General features: G+C 37.5%; 1 protein-coding gene across 1 annotated transcript in view; it reads left to right on the forward strand.

The window, feature by feature from the left end:
• Positions 1-18202, forward strand: part of RAB23 (RAB23, member RAS oncogene family) — a 50453-nt gene extending 32251 nt beyond the window's left edge. Inside the window, exon 7 of the mRNA XM_055329914.1 lies at positions 948-18202. Coding sequence (XP_055185889.1) covers positions 948-1087 — 140 coding nt within the window. The 3' untranslated portion in view covers positions 1088-18202. The remainder of the gene's footprint in view (positions 1-947) is intronic.
• The last annotated feature ends 326 nt before the right edge of the window (positions 18203-18528 follow it).

The following is an 18528-nucleotide window of genomic DNA, read 5'->3' on the forward strand; positions in this document are numbered from 1 at the left end:
TAGATTGTAAACTTCTTGTGGGCAGGAATTGGTTATAGTCATCTTTGTATTGCTGATAGTGTCTCTGGCACAGACTTGTGTATCATGGAGGATAAGTTGTTTATTTATTTATTTATGATAAATTGTTTATAAACTAGAGATTATAGTATAAGAGCAGCACAGTTCAAAATGGGAACTATAGTAGTTAAAAGTTTTCATTTAGTTCATCCTTTAATTTACTTACCACTTTAATTATTTGTAGACCATTTCGTTGTTGTTTTACCCTAGATAGGAAAATCCCACATTACTACAGCTTTTACATATGCAATGTTTTTATTAACATAAAATCTCACAAATACTGTTGTGAACTACAAATCTGGTATTCTTGAGGAAATTATATGATGTAAAAGATAAGTAAAATTATTAAAATTATCATACTTGCTGATAGCAAATTCAGAAATAGATTGTTAGTGAAAAGATGCAGAACTGTGTATACAGTTAATCATCAGTTTGGTAATTAAGGGAGAAAAAATTCATTTGCATTTTTGCTTAAATATGCATAAAATATCTCTGGAAGGAAACAGGAAAAGTGAAAAACATGCATGCTTTAGGGAAGGTAAACTGGTGATTTGGAAGGGAGACTACTGTGTAATCCCTTTTGTACCCTTTGAATTTTGACAAACGATATATATTGGCTATTAAAAATAAACGTGGAGCACTTAGGTGGCTTAGTTGGTAAAACATACAACTCCATCTCAGGGTCATGAGTTCAAGCCCAGTGTTTACTTAAAAAGGAGGGGTAGAGTTTATTTAAAAAAAACTTATAAAATAAATGAAATGAAAACAAAAGCTTAAAGTTGTAAATACTGAAAATATTACTGATTTACTAAGATGCTGGATACACAGTGTACAATTGGTAACCCTGAACTATATCAGTATCACTCTCTCTGTTTTTCCTCAATTTACAGGTGTCTTTAATACATCAACTGGAAGTCACTTGGGTCAAAATTCAAGTACCCTTAATGGTGGAGATGTCATCAATCTTCGACCCAACAAACAGAGGACCAAGAAAAATAGAAATCCTTTTAGCAGCTGTAGCATACCCTAAAACGTTTTAGGGAGGAAAAAAAATTGAGTTATATTGTGCAATTCAGTAAGAAATGCATCCAGCTGTCATGGTATGTTACAAGTTTTTGTTTTTTTTTTTTAAGCAGACTTTGCACCTAATGGCTCTGTGAAAGTTGAAAGACTTAAATATTGTTCTGCAGCGCTTTTCAGGTGGAGTGAGATCTTTGGTGGAAAGATTACTGCCTTGTGGACTTGTTTTAATTTTTTTTTACATCAGACGAAGCTTCTCCTGTTTTTGAAGGAATGCTGTAAAAAATGTCAAAAACAGGTTTTGCTGAATTTTAAGTGCTGGAAAACATAAATGGAAAGCCCCAAATATATCGGTACAGATTTTAATATTATTGACCAAGGAGAGATAGCAAGCATTGTATTTCTGAAATTGGTCATATAGCTTTTTTGGAAAGTAGTATTGAATCCAAATACAAAAAAAAATAATAGTGAAAGGTAAACCCTGAATCTTGCCAGACTGCATTAGTGTATATTTTGGCAATGTTACTTGTGCAATATCTGTATAATGTAGAATATGGAGGTATGTATGCAGATATCTGGTACTGAAGTATACTGAAGGTATATTCAGTACATAAGGAAAGAGAATCTAATTCATTCATTCCTAAAATCATTTACACATTGCGTGTATGTTAAAAGTTTTTATTTTCAAATAAGAAATTCCAGACATATATTTTGCAAAACAAGCTCAGATTTTAAAAGTGCTTTGTGCCAAAAATATCATACCTAATTTTTACAGTGCGTTACTATCAGAATTTATATTGTTTATATCTTTTAAAAGCAGTTTTCCTCTCTGACAGGGTAGATCAAAGAGGAGTAGAAATGTTTAATGCTAGAGTATTTCCCAGGTGAGACTTGCTGCAAAATCTTTCTCACATGTCCATCTATAAGCATGAGGAGCTCGTGCTGGCCAAGCCCTTATGATGTCCAGCATCCCTGCAGTTATCCCGTGGGTCCTGTGAAATGCAGTGGTGCATCTAGCGCCTTTTTCTGCTGAAAATGGAATTTTGAACTTTTAAGGTTATGCTATCAATTTTTTAAATGCAGAAAAGATGATCTTTTGTCTTCATCTGCATGATAGATTTTATAAGGCCCTGCAACTCTAAAGCATCTTTTCGTTTACACATCTTTGTATGGTATTTTAAGATTATCACTTAAAAATTTCTATAAACTTCGGTTTGTATAGCACTTTCTCAAGGGCTCTGTCAGCACCACATGCAGAATAATTTCTTTTAAGAACTGATTTTCACAGTAATCACGTGGCAGAGCATAAATATGGTGACTTGGGACAGTAGTTTTCCAACTAAGATAATTGCATGAACTCTGTTAAAAAGCGATTATTGTTCATCAATGACTTTGTTTTTAACCCCTCCCTGTATACCTGGTTTTTGCAGGATTTCAAGACATGTAACTTTTCCTGGAAAATGTGTCATAAATTCATTTTTCATTATTTGAACAAATGAATAATGTTGTATGTATTTCTTCTGTATGTTCTGTCTCTCTTTAAGTGTTACATCTGCACCATCCTCTTCCCTTTGTCCAGATTAACATTGAAAAGAATAGGATTTTCTGGGGTATGTCCTTTCTAAGGGGTCAAGAGTGAATGTTTGCTTTTCATAGTATGGAAATAATCTGGTATTATCTATTTTAAAGTAATATAAAATGTTAATTTTTATGTCACCAAGTTGACTCCACTCCCATTGCTGGCAGTGGGATAGGTGTTGGGGGAAAAAATTCCATTCCTTTTTTTTTTTTAATTTTTATTTATTAATGATAGTCACACACACAGAGAGAGAGAGAGGCAGAGACATAGGCAGAGGGAGAAGCAGGCTCCATGCACCGGGAGCCCCACGTGGGATTCGATCCCGGGTCTCCAGGATCGCGCCCTGGGCCAAAGGCAGGCACTAAACCACTGCGCCACCCAGGGATCCCAAAAATTCCATTCCTCACAATGGGTATCTGTTAATGATTCCTTTTTCCTTTTCTACTCTCTTAGAATACAGTCTCTTTAATTTTTGCACAAAACGTATTTTGCAGCAAATAGTTTTGTGGTCTTTAGTAGCCAAAAAAAGAAAAAAATCATGTCATGTAATATGTTGTAGTTCTGTTTCATATTAATTAAATATGTGGGGGAAGAGATTGCTACTTTTCTATATAAAAAAGGTAATCTCTCATGGTGGTTGAAGTTTCCTGATAGTTGTAATATAATTTTATGTGTTTAGTTTTGTCCTTTTTTCTTATAAGAACTGAGAGAAAGTTTTGTTACACATTTGAATTTTTATTTGCACTTGTGTATTTTCCACTTATGATTATTCATTTTAAATCACTAAGTAGGTCTGAAAATCAGTTAAATACTTTCTCAATTTAATTCTAAAACCTAAGTCTAACCCCACCCCCAGCAGCTGGTTCAGCAGTTTAGCGACACCTTCACTGCCTGTGTCTCTGCCTCTCTCTCTCTGTGTCTCTCATGAATAAATAAATAAAATTTTAATCCCCCCACAAGTACCTTAATTCTTCTAAATCACTTTACTGTTAATTTGTAATGAACTACGGACACTAAAGACAACACTGGCTAAGACTCCAGGCTGTTGTTTGTGCATTTGTACTCTCATGTACTTTTTTTACCTGGTGGCTGGTTTCTAGTATACAGACAGAGAGCTGTGGAATGACTGCCATATTGCAGAGCCCCCAGTTCTCCTTTCCTCTCTGTCAGCCTTACAAATTAGATAGCTTACCGAATAGCCCTTATATAAGGCAATATACAGTTGAACCTTGGACAATGCCAGTTTGAACTGTGTGGGTCCACTTTCATGCGGATTTTTTACAGGACTATAAATGTATCTTTTCTTCCTTATGGTTGTCTTAATAACGTTTTCTTTTCTCCTGGCTTACTTTATAAGAATACAGTATGGAATACGCACAACATACAGAATATTTGTCAATAGACAGCTTATGTTATCAGTAGGGCTTAGCAGTTAAGTGTTAGGGGAGTCAAAAGTTATACTTGGATTTTTCATAGTGCGGGGGTTGGTGCCGCTTATCCCGGTGTTGTTCAAGGATCAACTGTATTTCTATTGTTATTAGTGCCATAAGATGAAATCCGTTGCCATTAATTTAGTACTTACTATCAGGTGGGAACTATACAAAGTACCTTGCAAACAATAATTTAATCTTTACAGCAATTCTATGGAGTATTATTATTCCTTCCCTTTTTTCAAAGGAGGAGGAGAATGAAGATCTAAGTTTGTCAGAGTCACATACTCGATAGCAACAAAGCCATTTTCTATCCTATTTTGTAACTATTATGTTTATATTACCCAGACATAAAAAGATGTGCTATCTTCCATTATACTTTATGGTCTAATATATATGAATGGATTTGATACTGCTTTATATATGCAGTTATATTTTATGGAGGAATTACTACTGCTAGGAACATTTTCAGCGTATAAATGTCCTAACATAATATTGATTTCTTATTGATGCATTTGTCTTAAAAAGAGAATTAAAATAATAAAGTAACTATTTTTCGATCAAAAGTCTAATTTCTCATCTGAAATTGTGGGGAGGGACGTATCCTAAAAGACTGATTTAATAATATTTTAGTATAGATTTGATAGTTTCATCAAAAAAATTTAAATAATTAAAAATATGAAGAAAACCTTTTGAATTGGGATTATGTACTTAGTTTAAAAAAAAAAAAAGTTAACCACTCCCAAGTACATTATAAGAGGCTTATGTAAAGGGAATTCTGACTAGCCATTTTTAGTTAAAGTAGAAGATCAAAGTTGAAGGATTTAGCTTGGTTATATTGATTATTAAATGCTGAAATAATTTAATAAAGTAAGTTAAGCAATCTCCATAAATGAGTATATTAAATAAAAAAATAGGGGTGCCTGGCTAGTTCACATGGTGGAGCATGCAACTCTTGATCTCGGGGTTCTAAATTTGAGCCCCAAGTGGGTATAGAGAATACTTAAAAAAAATTTTTCTTCAAAACAAAAACTATTACCCATGCTGAATGTCAACATGGATGCAGAAGTTGTCATTGAAAGGTTTTTCATTTTCCCTATTTTTATATTTCTTAGAATTCAGTTTTTCATATATTTAAGTGACAGACCCAAATATATTTCTATTATTTTTAATTGTTATAGAGAAATCAAAGGCTGAATTTGCTTTTTGTGTTATGTGTGACACCTTGTTTTTTGTGTTCCATGTGACACCTCTATAATTCTTACATTCTTTGTGCTATTATTAAATATGTACATATTTCATCTCTTCTAATTAATATGTTACTCAAACTTTTCTACTTTTAAAATTGTAATGAGAATATTTTGCTCTTCTATTGGATTGTAAGACAAAAACACTGTCATACTGATCTTGAAATTTCCTAGTATGTCTTTTACACAAGATTTATAAATTACATGAATTAGAGCAGATTATAAACAAACACTTAAAATTTAAATGCATGATACTTATTGCTGAGAGAAATTAAAGGAGATTGAAATGGATGTATTATGTACATGATTAGAAAACTCAGTATTGTTTTGTTGTCAGCTCTTTCTAAATTGATCTATAGATTCAATGCAATTCCAATCAAAATCCCAGCAGGCATTTTATTGAAAATGTTAAAGTTTATCTAAAAGTTATGTGATGAACCTAGGATAGCCAAAACAATTTTGAAAAAGAAAAGAGTTTGAAGAACTGCGACTCTATGATTTTAAGATTCTCAGTATAGGTACAGTAAAGAAGATACATAGATCATTGAAACAGACTAGAATCCAGAAATATACCCACAAAAATATGGTCAAGTGATTTTTAACAAAGACTTCATAACAGTTCCATGGATAAAGGGAAAATGTACTAGAATAACTAGATATTTTGAATCTTAGGACTTAACTTCATAATATCCTCAAAATAGAATTTGTGGTGGGTTATTAACCTAATAAAAGCTAAAACTAAGGCTTCTAGAAGAAAACAGGAAATAATCCGCATGACCTTAGGGTAAGCAAGTATATCTTAGGTCTTAGAAAGTGCTAACTGTAAAAGAGAATCAGTAAATTGAATATAATGAAAATTTAAAGCTTCTACTCAAAGACATGGTTAAGAAATGAGTAGACAAGCCATATACCAGGAGAATATATCTGTAATAATCATATCTAATGAGGGACTTATAACTATAATATGTTAAAAAAAACCCAACCCTACAACTCATTTATAAAAGACAACACAAATAAAAATGAGTAAAATACTTTAACAGACACATTATAGGGAAAGATATATGAATAGGCAATAAGTACACGGGAAAATGCTCAAAACGTTAGTCATCAGGAAAGTGCAAATTAATACAACAATAAGATGCCATTACAAGCCTCTAAAATAGCTAAAATTAATAATTGACAAAATACTTGTATAGATGTGGACTAATTGGAACTCTGATTTAGTCACTTTGGAAACCTTGGCAATTTCTAATAAAATTAAAGATACATCATCTATATGACCCAGAAATTTCCCTTCTAGGTATTTACCCAAGAGAAATAAAATCTTAAGTGTATGAAAAGAGTTGTACAAGAATGCTCATAGCAGCTTTAAAATAGACTGAAACTGTGCCTGGGTGGTTCAGTCGGTTAAGCAAACATCTGCCTTTGTCTCAGGTCATGATCCCAGGGTCCTGGGATCGAGCCTTAGCCTCCCTGATCAGTAAACAATCTATTTCTTCCTCTCCTTCCTCTACCTCCCATGCCCCACTCATTCTCACTTGCAGTCTCTCAAATAAATAAATAAAATCTTTTTTTTTTAATTTTTTTTTAAATTTTTATTTATTTATGATAGTCACACAGAGAGAGAGAGAGAGGCAGAGACACAGGCAGAGGGAGAAGCAGGCTCCATGCACCAGGAGCCCGATGTGGGATTCGATCCCGGGTCTCCAGGATCGGGCTCTGGGCCAAAGGCAGGCGCCAAACCGCTGCGCCACCCAGGGATCCCCAACTAAAATCTTTAAAAAATAAAAGTAGCCCCAAGCCGGAAAAATGCAGATACCACCAACACATGAATAGTTATACAAATTGTAGTATATTCATACAATGAAATAATACTCATAATTAAAATGAACAAACTATTAATCTACACAACAACATGAATCTCAAAAAATGCTGAGTGAAAGAAGTCTGAGAAAAAGAGTATGTACTATATAATTTCGTTTATATGAAGTCCTAGAGTGGGCAAATCTAAAACAATAAGAACAATAGTTGCTTCTGGGAGCATGCATTGACAAGAAAAAGGCATAGAGAATATTCTTGGGTAAGGAAGATACATCTTGATATGGGTGTGTGTTACATAGCTATGCATATGTATGTTTATGCATACACAGCTATATGGGTATGTCAAAACATTGAATTATACACTTAAGATCTGTATATTTCATTGTAAACTACACCTCAATAAAAAATTAGAAAAATAATGTGCTTGTTTTCCGGGAAATACTGGTTTAGTGATGAATTATATTTAAATTAATATTTATTTGGGGCTACTTCTAAGAAGGGTGATGGCTTAAGCACTAACATTTGGATATCCTTTATGGTCTGGCCAATGGAATATAAAATCGATGAACAACCTGAGTAGTAGATAGTCTCCAAGATGGCCCCCAAATATGTGCATGCAGCTACTTCCATCAGGAGGGAGAGCTTATGTCTCTTCTTGAATCTGATGTGGGCCTCTAACTGCTTCATCTAATTAAATGCAGAGACGTAACAGCCTAGGATCTCTGAACCCAGACATTAATAAGCCTTCTGCTTCCTCCTTCTGAAACCCAGCAGCCATGGTGTGAGGAAACAGTTAAGTGAAAAGGCCCGTGTGGCTAAAATAAAGGGCTCCAGCTAACAGCCCCAGCTGAGCTCCTGTGTGACAGCCAGCACCAATCTGGAGTAGTCTTGGAGATGGATCCCCCAGCCTCAGTCAAACCAACCTTTCTAGTGCCAAATGTAGCAAAGAAGAGCTACCCCACTGAGCTCTGCCAAAACTGCAAAATCACAAACAAGTAAATGATTATTGCTTTAAGTTACTAAATTTTGGAGTTGTGTATTACATAGCAATTGATAATTAAAACAACTTACAATGGAACGCCTGGGTGGTATAGCGGTTGAGCATCTGCCTTTGGCTCAGGGCATGATCCCAATTCAGGGATTAAGTCCCACATCAGGCTCCCTGTGAGGAGCCTGCTTCTCCCTCTGCCTATGTCTCTGCCTCTCTTTGTGTCTTTCATGAATAAATAAATAAAATCTTTAAAAAAAAGTAAAACAACTTACATTAACACTGGAATATGAAAAATACCATCCACATGGCACAAATTTCAAGGAATTTTTCCCACGTGGCATAGATGGAACCAGATTGAAGGAGGACATGTAGGGCTTGCTCAACATTCCTTTCCTGAGGAAGGAGTGCTGGGCTTCCAAGAATAGAAGAAATCCTGATGAAATGCTTCATACAAACCCTTTAGGATTTTGGTTGGGATTGCATAAAAATAGATTAATTTGGGGCAAATTGTCATCTTTGTCATATTGAGTCTTTCTATGTAGGAACATCATAGTGTCCTTTATTCAAGTGTGTGTGTGTGTGTGTGTGTGTGTGTGTGTATTTGTCAGTAAAGTTTGAGATTTGTTAACTTTTCTAGTGGTTCATCCTAACTATATTGGTCCAGTATTGGGATTTCAAATAAACTGTGTTGGAGATTATCTGGGTCTTTGGGCAAATCTTTTGGTCTCAAAGAAGGAGTAAAAGTTTGTATTTTCTGTGGTGATTTTGCAAGATTTACAGAGTATAGGAAGTAGGGAGGAAGCTATCTCAGAATTTCACTGCTGTGCCCACTGGCTGCTTCTCAAAGTTTATTCTCAAGGGTTGTTCCTTGGTGCTGCCCCACCCCCACCTTCCCACACTCACCTTGGCAACAGGTACCAATCCTCCTCTTAGAGGTTCACTACATCCATCCCCTTTGTCTCACTTCACTAGGGCAGACTTAATGAGCTGCTGTTCTGGCAGGGCTTCCTGCTGACAGCCCTGCAGCTTTACTACCTCCACTCCAGGTGTGGGGGACTCGGTTCTGTCCTGGGCATCATTGCTTACTTCCCAAGCAAGCTTTTCCTTTTTCATTTATTGAATTTCAGGCTACTTATCCTCACCCCCCCCCCCCCCGCAACCCTCACCCCACTCTGGTCCTGTTTGCACTTTGTCTTGTAGAAATTGCTCTGGCCTATACCTTCTCTTTTTCCATCCCTGAAACAGAATTGTTCCCATGTTTATATTATACTTGTCATTTCAATGACATTTGAAAACTCCTCCCTGAAATGGGAGATTTCAGAATCATCTTTCTTAAGCAGATATCTGATTATAACCAAAATCTTAATGGTTCTGTGAATACTTAGATGGTAATCTTTTTTTTTAATTTTTTTAAAATTTTTATTTATTTATGATAGGCACACAGTGAGAGAGAGAGGCAGAGACACAGGCAGAGGGTGAAACAGGTTCCATGCACCGGGAGCCCAACGTGGGATTCGATCCCAGGTCCCCAGGTTCGCGCCCTGGGCCAAAGGCAGGCGCTAAACCGCTGTGCCACCCAGGGATCCCTTAGATGGTAATCTTAATGTCTCTTCTGAGCATTCAGGACTCCCCAACATTTCACTCTAGCTCACCTTCTTACTATGGGCTTACATGTATCTGATATTTTGATTACATGTGGGCTTCTTACTGTGGGCTTACATGTGTCTGATTACCATTTCTAGAACCTACCCACAGTTTGCCATCCTCAGCCTTTTATATTGATTTCTTGACCAGAAATGTCCATTCATTTATCATATAGTTGTTGTTGACCCATATAGTTGTTGACCGCCTTCCACATACCAAACACTGTCAATAGTAACATTGTTAAAAAAAAAACAAAAACAAAAACAATCATGCTTAGACTTTGGAAGAAAATAGTTTCTTTGATCAAAACTATATTTTGTGTGTCTAGATGTTTGAAAATATCAAATATTAAACTGTGACAATATGCAGAGACTGTCTATTGACACATGAACTGAGTTAGTGCCAGTGGTTCACATGTAAGGAAGTGAGCTTAAACTTACCCTGAACCAGATCATAATGCACTAGGAGGGACAGGCATGAATCTTGTCAGCTAATGATAAGAGCCAGGAAATAACACTGAAGAAGTCTCTGGGTTTGTAGTGAAAATAGTTTCATAAATAACAGGGAACAGACATGGCAAGAGATAGGATAGATTCTATCTTTGGCTAATTATAGATGTCAGATGCTATGACTGATTGTGTGCACCCCCCCCATTCATATGTTGAAATCCTCATCTCCAGCATGATGGTGTTAGGAGGTAGGGCCTTTGATAGAGGATTGGGTCATGAGAGCAGGGCCCTCATCAGTGAGATTAGTGCCCTTATCAAAGGGACTCCAGAGTGCTCATTTGCCCTCTCTGCCATGTGAGGACACAGCAAAAGATGCCTGTCCATGACCCAGGAGGCAGGTTCTCACTGGACACCAAATCTACTGATGCCTTGATCTTGAAATCTACAGCCTCCAGAACGGTGAGAAATAAATATCTGTTGTTTATAAGCCATTCATTCTATGGATTCCATGGTGTTTTCTTATAGCAGCCCCAAACAACTAAGAAAATGGGTACTAAGAAGTGGGTTACTGATATAACAAATACCTAAAACTATGGAGGTGGCTTTGGAACTGGGTAATGGGCAGAGACTGGAAGGATTTTGGGGTGCATGTGAGAAAAATCCCATATTGCCATGAATGGACCACTGATGGTAGTTCTGGTGAGAAGTCAGAAAGAAATGAGAGCTGCAGAGGAGCTTCCATCCAATTAGAGAATACCCAAGTAATTCGGAATAGCAACATGGATGGTAAAGCCATTCTAGTGAGGTCTTGGACAGAAATGAGGAACCTATTATTGGAAACTGGAGGAAAGGCCAGCTTTGTTATAAAATGAAGAACTTGGCTGAATTGTGTTCATGTTCTAGTTTTGTTCTACTTTCCACATTCCCAACTGGTCTCTTTGCGTCTACCTGCCACCTCTCTTACATCCTACACATTGCTGCCAGAATGATCTAAATTAAATTGTAAAATCTGCTTCAGAGCCTTGCATAATATCCATTGCCATTTTGTCAAACTCTTGAGTATGACTGCCCTGATCTTACTCTCTGGTCTTCACTCATGTGCTCCTTATTAAACTACTATAGAGAGTATGTTGTAATTCACAGATTGCCTCATGTTATTAATATCTCTGTGACTTTGAACATTCTGTTTCTTCTAGAATTCTCTTCTCCCTCCTTGCCTTATTCTTTTTTTTTAAGGTTTTTATTTATTTAAGAGAGAAAGTGCAGAAAGAGAGCACAAGCAGGAGTTGGGGAGGTGCAGAGGGAGAAGACGGAGAGGAGAAGCAGACTCCCAAGTGAGCAGGGAGCCCGAAAACATGGGGGTTTGATCCCAGGACCCCAGGATCATGACTCGAGCTGAAAGCACATGCTTAACTGACTGAGCCATCCAGGCACCCCGCCCCGCCTTACTAACTCTTTAATGTTATTTAAGACTTCATTTCAGTGCCATCACCCCTTGGAAAGTCCTCCCTTATCATCCCATGCTAAATTAAATGTCTGCACTTATTTCGACTTCTCGAATTCTCCTCTAGTGCCATGATTATATTTATATCATGCTACTCTAATCTGTTATTTAAAGTTTGGTCTGCTTCAGGGCACCTACAATGTATCAGGCACCATACTAAATCTAAGTGGTAAAGTAATGTTCAATAAAGACACAGTTCTCACCCTTATGGAGCTCTGAGACTAAAAAAAAAAGACATTAAGCAAGGAATTATAAGTGCTCCTAAAGAAATAGAAATTCTATGGTAAGTATAACGGAAGACCTCGAGGATCAGGAATCTTTAGGCTCAGACCTTTCTATCCCCCTGTTAGACCATGAGCAACTTGAGGTCAGAGAGAACTATGTTGGTCCTAATGGGCACTTGATCGGGGTTCATGAATGAATACGTGTGTTTCATAATGGAAAGCTCTTTATTTCATGAAGCAGCAGATTACATTTTTAGACTGCTCTAATATTTTTTCTTTTATTGAGCTGTAAAATCTCTCAAACTTCTACTCATTGTTCTTAGTTATGGACTCTGGAGGAGTTCAGGGTAAGTTTATTCTTTCTTCTATGCAGAAGCCCTTCAAATATTTTAAGATAGTTATATGGCCACTATATATCTTGTTTTGGGCAGGTGTAGGGGTGGAGTGTGGTGGTTAAATATTACCTTCTTTCAGAGTAAGTGGAAAAAGTGTTGGTACTTACTTTGTGACTATCTGTTGAAGATGGTGGATTGAACACAAGCATTCACCTTTACCACCTCTCCAGATCCCATTAAAATGACCTTAAAGAATGTTTAAAAAGGCATAGGGCAGCACGGGTGGCTCAGCGGTTTGGTGCCTGCCTTTGGCCCAGGGCGTGATCCTGGAGACCTGGGATCAAGTCCCGCATCGGGCTCCCTGCATGGAGCCTGCTTCTCCCTCTGCCTGTGTCTCTGCCTCTCTGTGTCTCTCATTAATAAATAAATAAAAATCTTTTTTAAAAAAAGGCATAAATGTCTCATACTCGGAGAGAACAACAGCAAACAATTTTGGAAGCTGGAGAGTGGATGGATTGGGATAAGTCTTCACATGTCATAATCATATTATATCCAGGAAAACAGAACCGTCAACAGGCAGTGGAGAACCCCATAAGTGAGCCATCTTGCACCACATAGCTCCCAGAGGCTCAGAAATTGCCAGGATTGAGTGTATTAAGCATAACTTTATTCTGAGGTTTGACATCTGAGGCCTTACTGGTAGTGGGGAGACTACACCTCAGGGCTCCTCTCCTCACCACTTCTAAGCGATTCTTACATTCTGGGCCACTATTCTGCTGCCCTAATCATCCCACACCAGGTATCCACACTTTAAGGACAGCCAGCCCCAAGGCCCCAGAGCCTGCTGAAATTTTTTTTTAATAAATTTATTTTTATTGGTGTTCAATTTACCAACATTCGGAATAACATCCAGTGCTCATCCCATCAAGTGCCCCCCTCAGTGCCCGTCACCCATTCACCCTCACCCCCCGCCCTCCTCCCCTTCCACCACCCCTAGTTCGTTTCCCAGAGTTAGGAGTCTTTATGTTCTGTCTCCCTTTCTGATATTTCCCACACGTTTCTTCTCCCTTCCCTTCTATTCCCTTTCACTATTATTTATATTCTCCAAATGAATGAGAACATACAATGTTTGTCCTTCTCTGATTGACTTACTTCACTCAGCATAATATCCTCCAGTTCCATCCACGTTGAAGCAAATGGTGGGTATTTGTCATTTCTAATGGCTGAGTAATATTCCATTGTATACAGAAACCACATCTTCTTTATCCATTCATCTTTCGATGGACACCAAGGCTCCTTCCACAGTTTGGCTATTGTGAGCCTGCTGAAATTATTTAAACTAGCCAATCCTCAGCCTGCTTACCCTGCCTCTCCGAGTCCTCTTATGAAATTGCAATAAAGGCTGTTCCTTTATTCCCTCTGTCAGCTGACCAACCCTGGTGTTTCCCCTGTGGCTCTTTGTGGTGTGGCAGGCTTCCTTCTGGGAATGGTGAATAACAAACTATCTTTTCCATGGCAATTATCTCCTTATCTAAATAATAATAAAACTTAAACTTTAAGACACTGGCAATCTCTGAAAAAGAAGGGTAAAACAGGAGAATCGTTTGAAAGTTTTGATCAGAAGCAGTTAGATACTCCAGATCTCCTTTGCTTTCTCCCTATACTGCCCCCCCATTACCTACCACCATATATAGCTGGCCAACTGCCCCTCTCCTACCACAGCAGATTTTGTTTGCTTTCTTAATAAAAGTGAACCAGAGGGAGCATCAGGTCCATCTGAGAGGAGGCTACCACACTGAGAATAAGAGTAGCAAGTGCAAGTCTGCATATTGAAGGGAGAAACTCTAAAGCCCCTCAGCTCCAAGATCAGTAGTAAGCTGACTTAGAGCCTCCACATACAACATTGGACCTGCTTTTTCTGGAGATCTAAGAAGCCCAAAAGAAAAGGACTAAAGATACTGATAATTGGAGGTCTCTCCAAGAATCACCAAAATCAGATCTCTCTATAGTAAAGCCCCTATTTGACAAAGCTGTGCTCTTACACATACAGGTTTGAATGTTCCTTTTTTTTTTTTTAAGATTTTATTTATTTATTTATTGGACAGAGGGAGAGAGCAGAGGGAGCTAGAACATGGGGGCGGGGGCAAAGAGGGAGAGAGAGAAGCCAACTCTCTGCTGAGCAGGGAGCTCAATGACAATGTGGGGCTCCACCCCAGGACCCCAGGATTCTGGCCTGAGCAGATGTTTAACCAACTGAGCCACCCAGGTGCCTAATGTTCCACTCTTAAATGTGAATGAATTGTCAAGGATCCCCATACACTGAAACAAAGCCTCCAACATCAAAAACAGAGATAAAATCCAAGGATAAGCTAGGCTTAGAAAAAAGTTAAAAACAACAAAAAAACCCACACACAACTGCTCATTAAAATCTATAGATAAAAAATAACACATTCATGAAACAACAGATAAGTAAAAAAGAGGAAAATTATGAGAACAAAAAAGAATTCTTGGAAACTTAAAATAGTATTAATGGGCACCTGAGTGGCTTGATTTCAGCTGGAGTCATGATCTCCAGGTCATGGTATTGAGCCCTGACTCAGACTCCGCCCAGCTTGGAATTCTCTCTTTTCCCTCTGTCCTTAGCCCCCCATGCTTGCATGTGCATGCTGTCTAAAAAAAAAAAAAAAAAGGTAGAAAAGCTTTGTCATTAAAAAGTAGTAATAATAGGGGACCCATGGGTAGCTCAGTCAGTTGAGCGTTCAAGTCTTCATTTCAGCTCAGGTCATGCTCTCTGGTGTCTGATATCGAGTCCCACATGGGGCTCAGCACTCATTGTGGAGTCTGCTTGTCCCTCTCCCTCTGCTCCTCCTCCCAGCCACGTCCCCCATAAACAAAATCTTTAAAAAATAATAATATTATTTACAATAACTGGTTCTTCATTTGGTTCGGTACAATGTTCATTCTAATTAAATGAGATCTGACATGTTAATGTCCAGAACACTGTTTGGCACATCATAAATGCTCAATAAATAATGATTTCTTTCTTCTACTACCTCTAAATGAAAGTACCGTAAACTTCTTTCATGTCAAAATACAGTAAAAGCCAGGACACCTGGGTGGTTCAGTGGTTGAGTATCTGCCTTCGGCTCAGGGCATGATCCTGGGATCTGGGATCGAGTCCCACATCGGGCTCCCTGCGAGGAGCCTGCTTCTCCCTCTGCCTATGTCTCTGCCTCTCTCTCTCTGTGTGTCTCTCATGAATAAATAAATAAATCTTTAAAAAATATATAGTAAAACCCTCTAATAAAGCATTAAAAATTTCCTGCCAATAAAATATAATACTATACAGTGTTACCAAATAGAAAAAAATGAGAGTTTTTTTTTTTGCCTACCCACAAATACTCCTTGAGGGAATTATAATATAAATTAGATTACTCCTAATCACAACATGGACATCAAATAACTTGCAATGGACTTAAATTATTTCATGGTTTCCTTAACTAGTGTGATGGTTACCAAATCAAAAGGAAAAACATTCTAGTTAATCATGGGATAAGCTTTTTTCCTAATATGGTATAAACAATTGTAAAGTTCTTACTGTATGACATGTTAGGGTGTGTATTTTCTTAACTCTCAGAGGAAGATTAGTAACAAACCATGTGCCTGTATGTGAGTGTGTGTGTGTGTGTATTTTAAAACAAGTTGCTAAAAAAAAAAAAAAAAAAAAAAAAGTTGCTGCCCAGACTTCATTTAGAGCCCTGAAAAACCCAGGCTCTTTACATTATAATTTAACAATGATGTAATCTGACCTGTATTTGTATCTAAAGTGATCACAGGCAATCTCACAGTGATGTTTGCCTTGAGTTTTTTTTTTTTTTAATTTATTTATGATAGTCACAGAGAGAGAGAGAGAGGCAGAGACACAGGCAGAGGGAGAAGCAGGCTCCATGCACCGGAAGCCCGATGTGGGACTCGATCCTGGGTCTCCAGGATCGCGCCCTGGGCCAAAGGCAAGCGCCAAACCGCTGCGCCACCCAGGGATCCCCTGCCTTGAGTTTTGTTTTAGGAATGATTTCTTATGGGAAAGAGGAATTTTCTAGAAATTCTGTTTTAAATATCTTTTATGAATCTCATAAGTGTTCTCAAACAACATGATACTATTTGTTCTAAAACCCATGTGTCCCAGCTTGGTATCAACCAAATACCATCTAGCACAGCCAGCCACCTATAAAATGTAAGAAGTTCTTAGAAGGTTTGCAACTTAATTCATAATTTCACATTTTTACACTTTCCAAATGTCAGTATTATGTGTACTCAGAAAATGCAAATGGTGATAAAAATGCAAATGGTAGTGGTTATTCATTACGGAATATTTTCCCTTAGTAATTGGGAACAGGAAAAGGAACTGTAGTGGTGACATGAGAAGGATGAGGGGTGTGTGTGTGCGTGTGTGTGTGTGTGTGTGTGTGTGTGTGTAATAGTGGTGTCTGTGGAGAGAACTGAGTGCAGAATAGGATGCTGTATGAACGTGAGGAACAGGAATGAAGGATGTGGAAAGGAATGGTACTGGTCTCCTAAGATAAAGATTAAGAGGGTATGTTAATAGAATATTAGCACAGATGAAGAGATTCAATTCTATTGTAGTGTGCAGAATGAGGCACACAGTGGTAGTAGGCTCACTATTCCTTTCTGTATCATTTGAATCTAGCTAATATAATGGGGAAACACAGGTACCCCAATCACCTAAGAAAACCTCTTCTGACTTCCCAGATCTTCCCATTTATATTCTTTTTTTTCCAAGTGATTTTTGAGGTTGCATTCTACACATATTTATGTGATCCTTTTATAGTTTCACGCACTAGACTCTAAGTACCCTAAGGAGAAGCACTTTGTCTTTTGTGGCTCACATTGTATCCTAGCACAGCAATGGGCCTAGCACATAGTAGATGAATCTGTTGACCTTTGAATAATATGGGGCTGGGGTGCCAACCCTCCATGTGGTTGAAAATCCACATTTCAACTCTTTGAAAACTTAACTACTAATAGCCTATTGTTGACCAGAGGCCTTACCAATAGAAAAAATAGTTAACACATATTTTGTAAGCTATACATATTATATATTGTATTCTTATAATAAAGTAAGCTGGAGAAAAGAAAATGTTATTAAGAAAATCATAAAGAAGAGAAAATACATTCACAGAACCGTACTGTAAAAATTTTGTGTGTATTATTTTTGGTTGGAATGTTCTATATATATCTAAATCCATTTGGTAATGTGTCATTCAAATACATTGTTTCCTTACTGATTTTCTGCCTAGATGATCTATCCATGATGTAAGTGGGGTATTAAAGTCCCCTTACTATTATTGTATTACTAACAATCTTTTTATTTCTGTTGATATTTACTTTATGTATTTAGATGCTCCATGTTGAATGCATAGATATTTATAATTGTTACATCTTGTTGGATTGATCCCTTTATCATTATGTAATGCCCTTCTTTGTCTCTTGTTACGGTCTTTGTTTTAATATATATTTTGTCTGATACAAGTATTGCCAACAGCTTTTTTCCCCCACTTCCATTTGCATGGAATATCTTTTTCCATCCTTTCACTTTCAGTCGTGTGTCTTTAGGTCTGAAGTGAGTTTCCTGTAGACCCCGTACATAATGGGTCTTGTTTTTTTATTCATTTGAGGAATGATCTTTAAATAGCATAGCAGGAGTCTAAGGAAAATGACACTACTTAAATAGATTTTTTTTCTTGTTTAATTAGAAAAGGTAATGAAGAGGCACCTGGCTGGTGCAGTCAGAGGAGCATGCAACTCTTCATCTTGGTAGTGAGTTTGAGCCCCACAACAGGTGCAGAGATTACTTAAATAAATAAAACTTAAAAAAAGTGATGAAGTCTTTTGTTTTATTTTTATATATATATTTTAAAATACTATTTATTGAGACAGAGAAAGTGCAAGCAGGGGGAGGGAGGCAGAGGGAGAGGGAGAATGCCAAGCAGACTCTACGCCAAGCATGGAGCTGGGCACAGGGCTTGATTCTTGATTCTGCAACCCCGAGATCACGGCCCGAGTGGAAATCAAGAACCTGATGCCCAACTGACTGAGCCACTCCTCATTTTGTTTTGTTTTATGGACAACAACCACCGATATATTTGTCAGAGGGACCACATTTGACAATGTAGGGACAAAGAAAGAATTCATCTAATAAATATTAT

The sequence above is a fragment of the Nyctereutes procyonoides genome, unplaced genomic scaffold, assembly GCF_905146905.1.
Source record: "Nyctereutes procyonoides isolate TBG_1078 unplaced genomic scaffold, NYPRO_anot_genome, whole genome shotgun sequence".
Classification (NCBI taxonomy): Eukaryota; Metazoa; Chordata; class Mammalia; order Carnivora; family Canidae; genus Nyctereutes; species Nyctereutes procyonoides.